Below are 12,268 nucleotides of genomic sequence, written 5' to 3' on the forward strand. Positions count from 1 at the left end.
CCCACATCCTCTACTGTGTCTAGCCTTGGACTTGTTCAGCATCATCTTTTCACTAAAATAATCTGTTAAGCATACACTAAATGCGTCAATGGACCTATAATATCATCAATATGGTTAATACTTCTGATAGTAGAGATCCGCACCGATCTATATCTTCTCATCCTTGTGTCATTCTAGTCCAGGCTCTCTCGTAAATCCTCCACAGAAGGTCTGCCCAGAGTGCTAGAGACCCTCCTTTAGGGCTTTTTATATTCTGTGGCTATGTACACTTAGGCCACCAATCTCAACTTCCCTTACTGCAGCCTTGGACTCTCTCCCCAGGGTCTCCCAGCTCTGACAAGTGAGTTTTCTCTTGTCTTACCTAGAATCACCCTTTGTTTTCTTGGCTATCTCCACAGGATTCCTCACCACATGTAACTCTACCTTCCTTTTCTATCTCTGTCTTATGAGTTGTCCTCTCTTATTAGAATATAAGATCCTTGAGAGCAGGTGCTGTCTGGTTTGTCTGAATTTGCATTCCCAACACTTAGAACAGTACCTGGCATATAGTAAGTACTTCATACAGGCTTTTTCCATCCATCCATCCATCCATCCATCCACCCACCCACCATTCGTTTTTCTTTCTATCTATCCGTAACTTATTATCTTTTAATCTATCATATATCTACCTATATCTATATGTCAATGTCATTTATCATCAATCTGTCATCTAGCAACCTATCATCAGACCATCATCTATTGACCTATTTCTATCTTTTATCCCTAATCTGTCATCTATCAATCTATTATCTATCTCTAAATAATCTATTGATCTATCACCTATCTATCCTTTATCTTTCATTTATATATCAATCTATCATCTATCTACCTTTCATTTATTTGTCTATCAATCAATCATCTATAATCAATCTGACATATATTGATCTATCATATATATATATATATATGTATATATATATCCATTGATCTATCACCCATCTATTTATCTACCACTGATGCCTGTCTTTTATCCCTCACTCTTGCAGCAAAACTGGCCCATTCCTTTTTCTAATCACATATTTCCTCCACAATAGCCATCATGCTACTTCTTACATGCAATTCAACCATGGAAACATGCTGTAACCTGCTTATATACCCCCCTTACCCTTTGCATCTCCTTCCAAATGTCAAATGAAAGAGGGATTCCCTATAATGGGAAGGTCTGCATTGTGAGGATCTCCTCAACGAAGCCTATGGTCACTGAAAAGTGATTGGCCTAACAATTGGCTTAACAAGAAAAGAGGAAAAGGCAAATGTATGAGAATGCCTATTTTCTGGACAATAACATAAATTGACTAAATCCATCTTTCTTGGATATCTGGATGGCCTTGGATAGGCTATGAAAAGAATGATTTGTGAGGAATTAGGATAAAAGTGGATATCTGAGTGTGGAGTCTTTCAATCAATTCATTTTTCAATGGACATTTATTAACTATATACTTTATGCTAGGAATAGATACTCAGGAGATACAAAGATGAGTAAGAAAAGTATCTTAAAATCTAATTGGGGAGAAACCACACATACACAAGTAAATAGAATAGAAATTAGAGGGTGATATGAGGAACAGCTGAAGAAAATAGGTCTAGTTAACCTGGAAAAAAAGAGTCACAGGGACAAGACAGTTGTGTTTAAGTATTTGAAGGACTTTTATGTAAAAAAAAGATTGAATTTATTCTGTTTGACCCCAAAGGACAGAACTGGGGCAATGGAGAAGTTGCAACGAAGCTGATTTGGGCTTAATGTCAAGAAAAATATCCTAACAATTAGAACTATACAAAAGTAAAATGAACTGCATCAATAAGGGGTGGGTTTCTCTTCCATGGAGGTCTTCAAGCAGCAACTGGATGGCTACCTTTTAGTTATATCACACTGGGGATTGCATATGAGTATAGGTTGGACCAAGCAGCCACTAATATTTGATCTAAAAAGTGAGAGGGAAACCACTACCATTTACTGAGCAGGGGAGTGATATGGTCAGACTTGTGCTTTAGGAACATCACTGACAGTTCTGTTGAGAATGGTTATAAATGGGGAGAGACTTGAGACAGGAAGACCTGTCAAGTTACAAGGCTCTTACCACTAGGGTGGTGGTTTTAGGAATGGAGAGAAGGGGATGGACTGGAAAGATGTGATGAAGATACATTTGGCGAGACTTGGCAATGCATTAGATATGCTGAATGAAGAGCAGAAGATGAGTCTGAATTAATAAAATATGGTGGTGCCCTTGAGAGAAAGAGGGAAGTTTAGGAGATGGGTTGTTATGATCAAATGACGTAATGCCATAAAACATTATGTATCACTTATATGGTTAATGTCAGTGACTTTCAGTATGAACATTACCTCACCATATGAGATTGTAATGAGGAAAGTGCTTTGTGAATCCTAAAGGGCCATGTGAATGGCAGCTTCTGTGATAAAGTGCCATGCTGTTCAGAGAATCCAGAGTTCAGTTATTCAGAAAAGGGAAAAACCAACATTCACTTGGAATACTCAAGGGAAGATGTGGAATTTGAACTTAGGCCTTGAAAAGGACATAGGAGTTGGGAAGGCAGAAGTGGAATGAGCACTTCAGGGAGCGGCACAGCATAAGCAAAGGGTTGGAGACTTGACAATGAGCATAATGGTATGTGTCCTTGTTAATAAATGATTCGTATGGTACATAGCTAGAGATTTATGAAGTCCAATTAGAAATGTTGAAGCAGAATGATAGCAGAAGTCAAGAAGAAGATTACAAATCAAGTTTAAAGTCACCTAAATAGTTGGGCAATAAGGTGGTGCAGTGGATAGTCAGGAAATTCCTGAGTTCAAATCCTGCTTCAGACATCTACTAGCCCAAGTGACCCTGGGCAAGTCACTTAACCTTGTTTGCCTCAGTTTCCTTATATGTAAAATGCGCCAGGACACAACAAAGCACTATAGTTGCTCTGCCAAGTAAACCCAAAGAGGGTCACAAAGAGTCAGGCATGACTGAAAAAAAGAAAAGACTGAACAAATGAAAGTTGGAAAAGATCCTTGGTAAGGAGGTAGAAACAACAGCCAGAAGATACAGTGAAAAATTACTATTCATTCCCTTAGGGTCATTATACCTAGAACATTGTATTTAAATCTCTTGGTGAAATTTAAGCTGAGAAACTAGAAGAAATGAGATAACGTGAGATGAATTTTAAATGTGTTAAGTTCACTCCTATGGTGTGCTGATATCATATCAGTAAGCAGGTTTTAATTTGAAGAGGCTCTCTAGAGGAAGCAGTATATAATTCTGAGGAAAACAAAGATATTTGCTATATTTTAATTTTTAAAATTACCAGTGAAAGTTTTTTTAAAGTGCTAGTAGCCTAAATTGGTGAAAAATAATTAAATAAAGGCAGGAGCAATTAACCATAAAGAAATGTCAATGAAGATTTTTTGGAAAGGGGAGAGTTATAGGAAGTTAATAGATGTCCCACCACACCATATGACAGATTTAGAGCTGGAATGGACCTTGAAACTCAACTACTCCAATCCCCCTACTAAACAGGAGCCTACAGGCGTTAAGTAACCTCTCCCAGGTCACAAAGGTAATATGTAATAGAGCTAGGGAGATTTGAATCCTTGTCCAATCCAGTACACTGTCTACTCTACCACTCTGTTTCCCCCTGAGACCTCTAAAAGGATAAAATTCAGTAAAATAGTTTTGTAAACTCTGACAGAAAAATTAAATAAACTAACTTGCTTTCTAGTTTTTGTTTCAACAATTTTAGCATTCAGGGGATTCTAGTCCTAAAAGGATATAGCAGTGCCAATCTTCATATATCATACATAGTTGTTTTTCAGTTGTGTCCAACTCTGTGACCCCATTTGGGGTTTTCTTGGCAAAGATACTGCAGTGGTTTGCCATTTCCTTCTCCAGCTCATTTTACAGGTGAGGAAATTGAGGCAAGCAGGGTTAAGTGACTTGCCCAGAGTCACACAGCTAATAGGTGTCTGAGGCCAGATTTGAAATCCAGGGCCGGCACTCTATTCTCGGTGCCACCTAGCTCGAAAAAGAGTAACTTGAGATACTGTAAAGGTAGAAACAACATTCTAATGCAAAAATTAGTTTTATTACACATCTCTCCTCCCTCCAGTATATGGGGATATTGAATTGAGATCAAAAAATCCACCCTTTATAAATGCTATAGATGTGTTTTCAATCAGTGTAGTTTGACCAAAAAATATGTTTATACTGAAAAAATTGTCTACTGCTAGTAAGTACACAGTGCTTACCATTCAATAGGGAGTTGCTATTGCTTAAAGAATTTTACTGCATTTAGAAGTAAAGTTGCATTTAGTTCCATTTTGTTCCCTTAGGGTACAGTCAAATAATTAGTAAAATTTGCCTTTTTGGTACATTATCACCAAGGCAGAAAACCATTTAAAAATAACTGACATAGTACATTTATGTAGATTATGACAGGTACTTAATTAGTTAGTGGTTCCCAGTGCTTTAGAGTTGGAAAAGAGTTCTTCACACCATCTCCTGTAAACTGCCTAACCCTGTGAGGTAGGTGCTAGGGGAAGGGAGTTATGCCCACTTTACAGATGAAGAAGCTGAGGTCCAAAAAGCTTAAGTGACATTCTCATGGCCAGACAGCTGCTAAATATCCAAGGCAGGATTTGTACCTAGGATTTCCTATCTTCTATTCTTACACTTTAGCCATATCTCCCTTATCATAATCCTGGGAAAGCTTCCAGAGGGAAAATTCTTAACCTGGGGTTCCATGAACTTGGACACAATTTTTTTAATGTTTTCATACCAGTAATTCAATATAAGTGATTTCTTTTGTAATGCTATATATTTTATTTGAAATATTTAAAGCATTATTCTGAGAAAGGAATTCATGGGCTTCTGCTAAGTACCAGAATGTCTATGACATTAAAAAAGGCTAAGAATCCCGGCAAGTCTAGATCTTTGCATCTAACTGCCCTAGTGAAAACTCCTAACACCTAAGCACACGTGTATTGTAGCTAAAATAAAATAAAATTTAAATTTATAAATTAATGTCTTTTAAAAAGATGCATTCGCTAAATATTGCCTGTGCTCTAAGGCTCAGGAAATATTTCAGCTTCTCATTTGACAAAATAGGACACTATCAAAAGGATCAAGGGGATGGTTGAATATTCATTTTATGATTTTTTTAAAAAAATACCAATCCTTAATAAACTGGAGTCTTCCAACCGCAGTACCTGCTGAGCTGTAGGGCTGATTGGCTGGGCTAAAGAGGGTGTGGACAGCTTGCCAAAGGTTCAAGAGTTTCTCCATCAGAAGCTCTGTCTCATTTGCTCAGTGTGTAGGAAGCTCGCCTCCCAGACTATAGCGAGAAGTCTCCAGCACAGGCTTTTGCTCTCTTTCCTCTTCCCACATCCAACCTCCACAGTGTGCTGGAGAGAGCAGATCCCAGGTGAGTGCACATGGCCCGGGGATGGGCAATCAATTGGAGAGCCTGGGAGCTGATAGATGGAAGGACAGAGTTCAGTGGCACAGAGGCCAGCCAGAGGATGGGCAACTTGGCCAGGGGATGGGCAGCCCGGCAACAGGATGGGGCAACCCGGCCAGAGGACTGGCAGCACCTCCAGTCCCGGGGTTTTAAAGGGGCAGGGAGAGAGGACGGCGCCGGCCTTGGCAGAGATCTGTCTCTGGAGTCATTCAGGTCCGGACATCTGCCGCGGGGCTGTGCCCGGGCAGAAAGCACTAACCGGGGAGGGGCAGAGGGCCCATGCCTCGGAGCCATGGCTTCTGTACCTGCGGAGTGCTGCTTTCCCGAGACGGAGTACACCCAAAATCCCTGGAGGAAGACGAAGTGGAGGAAGGGGAGTCTTCAGCAGCGGCTTGGCTAACAGCCTAGAGTGGTGGGGGAGGGGGAGAGGTGAAGCGGCTGTGAGCAAAGTCCCGCCCCCTTTCCATCCAGCCAGCTGTGGTTCAGAGGGGAAGGGTGAGGTTGGGACAAACTAGGCTTCTAGCATTTACAGCGGCAGAGATCACTTCACAGGTGGGCAAACCGAGGACCAGAGGGAGCCCCAAGTGGAACCCCTCCTTCCAGCCCCTCATTAGGACCTCCTGGACACCGTAAATGAAGGGCAGCCCTGGCCTGGGCGGAGGGAAGAGAGGCAGCCCTGGGTGCTAATCCCAAGGGAGCTCCTTGTGTGAAGCTGAGCATGTGGCTTCCCCTGTTCTCAGCCCCGGTCCTCAGCCCCTGTCCTCAGCGGCATCACTGAGGGCCCGGACTTTCGCTCTGACATCGCTATTCTCCTAGAAGGGCAGGGGGAAGGCTGGAGCCTAGACAGTGAGTGTTCTCAGGCCCAGAGCCAGGGTGGGCACGCATCACTTTCCATCCCATTCCCTGTTGGGGCGGAGGCATCCTTTTGTGTTCTTATCCCATCGAGTGGATGCTTTCCGTCAGTTTAATGCGAAAAAGGAATTGGTTTTAATCTTATTTTCTCTCTATATTTTCTTTTAAGGTTGAGATGAGTTGGGAAGCCGGTAGCAATGGATCGGCAGGAAGCCCCACGGAAGAGATGATGGAGTTGAAATCAGACAGCAAACGGTTGTAGTTTCTTTTTCATTCTCATGATAAACTTGTCTAAAAAAAAAGTAATTGAGGTCTGCTTCCTAATTTGGTTCCAAAAAAAAAAAACCCAAAAAATCCAACCCACCACAATCAACATCCTTTGCAAATAGTTTCCCGTGGTTGGAAAGAGGTTAATGTACAATGCGTGTGATTCTGGGAACAAGCACAGGCACACACACAGCTTTGAATATTTGTTAGAGTGCTTAACTTTTTCAGCATTACTTTTAGAAGTGAACTTGTAGTTTCCTGTCTGATCAGGAGCAAAATAGCTCCATGCTACAAATATGCAGAGTCACAGGCTCCCAGAAATTCAAATCTACTAAGGAGGTGATACAATTAAAGAAAACTCTGGTAGGCAATTTTAGACTGGTGATTAATATCCTTGGCTTCTGTGGAAGAAATCCTTAAAGGGCAAGGGAGAGAAAGCACAGAATTTGTTTTTAAGTGTATTTGTGCTTTTAAAGTCAAACAGTGGTGAAAAGAAGGATGAGAAATGAGGCAGGACTGGAGAGGATGTTTTGAGGTAGTTTTGAAAGTTTTTTATTAGAGTACAAGAGAAAAAGAGTAACTCAAGATACTGTAAAGGTAAAAACAACATTCTAATGCAAAAATTAGCTTTATTACACATCTCTCCTCCCTCCAGTCTGTGGGGTTGTTGAATTAAGATAAAAAGATTCACCCTTTTAAAATGCTATACATGTGTTCTCAATTGATATACTTTGACCAAAAATATGTTTATAGTGAAAAAACTTTTTTCTACTGCTAGTAAGGCATGGGATATGACATTAGAAAAACTTAAAGTAAAAAAAAAAAGATTGTAAATGAGCTCCTAGTTCTAGTTTGGAACTTCCATGGCTAGGCTAAAACAGGTGGGGAACCTGCGGCCTTAAGGCCACAGGTAGCTTTAAAGTGGAAGCTTCCCCACTCCTGGGCTAAAATAAGCCACACTTGGCAAGCTAGTAACTCCTACCTCATTAAGAGCTGGAAATGTGGACACCACAAGGTTAATGAAAGGGTGTTTCTATCTGGATAACCAAAATTCTTGAAGCATCCTGGAGCTTCTTGTAGTAAGCCTCACCATAAGGAAATCCAATATACAGTGCAAAAATCTATATATAAAGTGGTAGGTTAGGGAGGTGATTTATTCACTTTATAGAAAGAGGCTTCACTTTATAAAAGGATTCATCATCCCAGACTTACTTTTAAAAGTGCTTTCTTCTAGTGGTTTTAAAGTGATTAAATTTAAAAGAATTTTATTATAATTTTCCGAAAAACATCTGATGTAAATAAGTCAACATTTTATTAAGTGTATATTATATGCAAGTGCTGGGGATACAAAGAAAGGTTGTTGAGGAATTTATAATCTAATAATTGTGATGTGAAGTGCTTTACTTAATTTCAAAAGGCCTTTGTAAACATGTTTAAAACATATATTTCTAGAGAGCTAGTTGTGGTCAGATTTTATGAAATTCAACCTAGAAAATGTGGTTGGAACCCCAGAATTGAAATAACCTATAAGTATCTTAATTTTCTCTCAGGCCTTTTTATAGTCTACATCCTTTCTTTTATAAGCTATAATCTGTTGCTTTGAGTTCAATAGTGCTGACTCAGAACAAAGATAAGTAACTAAAATCCTCTTTATCTTTTGGTAATGTCATCTATCTTATTTACAATTTTTTAAAAATTTAGTTTTATGAAGAATTTCTGAGTGCCTTCAGTACTATTGAATATTCATTTATCTAGCATTTTTATTGAGTTCTCTCCCTGCACCCCACTCCCATACTGCAAGGCAGTATGCTGGGAGAGGGGGCAGATTTTGGAAAGAGCAATGATATAACAAACTCTTTGAGGCTATAAAGTAAAAGAAAAGATAAATATATGCATATATATTAAATTAACTAGAACTTAAGGTACTTTGTGCTAAATGCCCCAACAGTAGCACCCCCAAAGTGCTATGAGATTTTAAAGGAGGAGAGATCACTTTAGCAGGACAGGTTAGGGTAGGCTTCCTGGGGATGGCGTCTGAAGTAGGCCATCAAGGGTGGCAAATATTGTATGTCTGTTATTATTATCGGGTTCCCTCCCTATGGAAGTCTTCTGGCTGAGTCATATAACCTTTTGTCAGAAATGTTATACACACACTGCTAATTCTACTTTTTAAACATTAACATCTTTAAAATATTACTGAAACAAGTTAGTCTTTTCTGAAGATAATTATATTATTTCCTAGTCAAGGAAATAAAGATGAAGCATTGCCTTTTAGTATCGTCTTTCTCCTCATAATGCTTTGCTTATGTACTTTTGGGGAAAAAAGCTTTTCATTGTTTATAGACCTGTCCCTTTTTAGTAATAACTTCTATTGGTATAATTGTCTACTTTGGGTTTCAGGAATATGTTAAATAATTTTTAATGACAACTGACATATGGTGCTTTAATGTTTGCAAAGCTCTTGACACATGAATGATCTCGTTTGAGCCTCATTACAACTCAGAGAGGTAGGCACCAGATTATCCCAATTTTACAGATGAAGAACCCAAGGCTGAGAGTTTATGACTAGCCTCTTGTCAAACAGCTAGTTAGTGTCTGCTCGATCCATATAGGCCAGTTTAATTGGGATAGATAGATTTGTATGACACATATATCACATTTCATATCTATGAGGACCCTGTTAGTCACAGGAAGAAGAGATATTTGACGTAAATATTCAGAAAACATAAGCTAGGGTCCTCTAAATTTCCAAAAGGGAGAAATAATTTTAGGCCTAAATTATTTAAGTGGTTTGTTCTTTTCCTGGCTTCTTTCTCCCATTTAAGTTTTAGTCATTACCGTAATATAATTCCCCTTGAGGCATTAGCAGGGCACTCAACAATCAGAGCAGACAGAAAATTGGATGTTCAACTCTCCCCATTTTACCTCTCCTATCGTCTCCCTGGTTATACTATTCTGAGATTGTTGGGTTTTTTTTGAGTTGGGGGTGAGGGAGGGTAGTATTGTGTTAGATACTTTTAATGATAAGCAGTCTAATGTCATGGAAGGTCCACTGGACTTGGAGTCAGTACACTTGGTTTTGATAGCTACTTCAGATACTTGCTAACTTGTACAATGGACAAATCACTTTGCTTTTCAAAGCCTCAGTTTCCCTAACAGAATTGTGAGGAAAGTACTTTGTTAACCTTGAACGGCTAAATAAATTTGAAGTTATGGTTTTTGCTGTTATTATTTAATGATCTTCGTTTCACATTTTTACAAAGACATTGATACTTTTGTTTTCTGTGTGAATGATTTACTAGCTAATTTTGTCATTTCAATTGATTTTACTAAGTTAAAATAAACTTCCAATGTATTTTAAACACATCTGTATAGTAGTAAACTGTATTCTTTGAGGCACCACCCATTTTGGTGATATGATATAGAATGTTAACTTCGAAGTAGAATATGCGGGAAATCTTCTGTGGTGAATGAACGTGGCAAATACGAATCCAGGAATTCTGGATGTTTTCTTCTAAATAAGCAAACAAGAAACAACCATTCTGGCATTAACTGCTGGCAAAGAAATGAATGGTTTTTTAAATGTAATTAAACCACAAATTTAATTTTCTGCCATGAACAGGCTATTTGGGTAATTAAGTTTTGAACTTTATATTCTCTCTTCCATAAGTATAAAATGATCAATGTCTTCTCTGGTCCTGTTTTTTTTTCTTCCAGCAAAAAAAGCAAGAAAAAAGAAAAAGAGCCAACTGTTGGTACATTTGCAATGGTGAGTTATTGGTCTCTTTGTGATTCAAAATAGAAAACAAATTTCCAAACAGATATTCTTCTTTGCACGGTTATGTTTATCATGCTTGTGTTAGCATTTAGCTAGAGATCGTATTGTATTAGGAGAGGTTATAAGTCCACGATCAGAAGGGAAAGTAAGCTTTTAGATGTCAGAGGCTTTTTCTCTTACTGTTTTTGTCTTCCCAGTAGCTATAGCACCTTGTGTGATTCACATATTTTAAGTATTTAATAAATTCTTGTTGAATTGTATTGATTTTACTTAACTTCTGATAAGATGTATAAAAATTACAGAATATAGAGTAGTGTGACCAAAGTCATAATCATAGCTAACAGTTCTATTGCCCTTTAAAGTTTTCTAAGTACCTTATATATTGTCTCATTTGGTCCAGTTATATCAATAAGCTTTTATTAAGTACCTACTGTATGCTAGATATTTTGTTATTCTGAGGATACAAAGTTCCTACCTTCATGAGCTCACAGTCTAATGAGAGAGACAACATGTAAACATCTATGTATGAGCAGAATAAATTGGACATAATCTCAGGGGGACACACTAGAATTAAGGGGAATTGGGAAAGGCTTCTTGCAGAAGGTGGAATTTTAGTTAAGACTTGAAGAAAACCAGGAGGCAGAAACGAGAGAGAATTCCAGGCACAGGGAAAATTGCAAAAGGTTTTGGGATATGGAGTATCTTGTATAAGGAACAGCAAGGAAGCCAGTGTCACTGGCTCGTGGAGTGTGTGAATCAGAGTGAGGTACAAGACTAGAAAGGTAGGAAAGGTCCAGGTTATGGAGAACTTTAAGAGCCAAACAGAGGATTTTATATTTGATCCTGGAAGTATTAGGGAGCCACAGGAGATCATTAAGCAAGGGGGACACAGGGTCTTCATAACCCTATTGGCCATTGTGCTAATTAAGGTGTTATTATCTTAAGTCCAACACTCTAACTACTGTACCTATTGATTACTTGTGATTAAGTTAGCTATGCCTTCTCTCTTAATTCTGCGTATCATTCATCAGTGATCCCAGCTCTGCTGCTTACTACCTGTATGGTCCTTCATCTCTTTGAATCTCATTTTCCTCATTGGTGAAATGAGGAGGTGAGACTAGGTGGTCTCCATTGGCTCTTGTGATTCTAGGTCTTTGATCTTTAGCTGGATATATCCAAGCAAGGTTCTAGGGAAGAAAGAAAGGAAGTCTCATGAAGGCAGAGTGATGGCAGGGTTTCCTTTTTGTGCAACAGCTTTGAGACATTGCTAGGTTGGGGTCCAAGTCCTTGTTACTCATATTTATGAGAAGAATCAATTACTATTCACTATTTGGACCTTATTGTTTTTTTTTTTAATTTATGTATTTAACATATTTAGTTTTCAGCATTGATTTACACAAGAGTTTGAATTACAAATTCTCTCCCCATTTCTACCCTCCCCCAACTCCAAGATGGTGTGTATTCTGGTTACCCTGTTCCCCAGTCAGCCCGCCCTTCTGTCATCCTACTCCCCTCCCATCCCCTTTTCTCTTCCTTTCTTGTAGGGTAAGATAAATTTCTATGCCCCATTGCCTGTGTGTCTTATTTTGTAGTTGCATGCAAAAACATTTTTTTTTGTTTTTGAACATCTGTTTTTAAACCTTTGACTTCCAAATTCTCCCCCCTCCTCCCTTCCCACCCACCTTCCCTAAGAAGTCAAGCAATTCAACACAGGCCACATGTGTATCATTATGTATAACCCTTCCACAATACTCATGTTGTGAAAGACTAACTATATTTTGCTCTTCCCAACCCATCCCCCTTTATTGAATTTTCTCCCTTGACCCTGTCCCCTTTTGATAGTGTGTGTTTTTGATTACCTCCACCCCCATCTGC

The 12,268-nt window shown here is 38.9% G+C and overlaps 1 protein-coding gene across 6 annotated transcripts in view; it reads left to right on the top strand.

Moving 5' to 3' along the window:
* Positions 1–12,268, top strand: part of LOC118849937 (ATP-dependent translocase ABCB1-like) — a 496,364-nt gene that overhangs the window by 100,300 nt on the left and 383,796 nt on the right. For 4 of the 6 annotated variants that reach the window (XM_036759036.1, XM_036759039.1, XM_036759038.1 and 1 more), the window contains 2 exons: positions 6,518–6,603; positions 10,333–10,384. In XM_036759036.1, coding sequence (XP_036614931.1) covers positions 6,524–6,603; positions 10,333–10,384 — 132 coding nt within the window. In that variant the 5' untranslated portion in view covers positions 6,518–6,523. Of the gene's footprint in view, positions 1–5,968; positions 6,049–6,517; positions 6,604–10,332; positions 10,385–12,268 lie in introns of those variants that run through there. The other 2 variants (XM_036759041.1, XM_036759043.1) reach the window with 1 other exon arrangement.

Source organism: Trichosurus vulpecula, chromosome 5, assembly GCF_011100635.1.
Source record: "Trichosurus vulpecula isolate mTriVul1 chromosome 5, mTriVul1.pri, whole genome shotgun sequence".
In the NCBI taxonomy this organism is placed as follows: Eukaryota; Metazoa; Chordata; class Mammalia; order Diprotodontia; family Phalangeridae; genus Trichosurus; species Trichosurus vulpecula.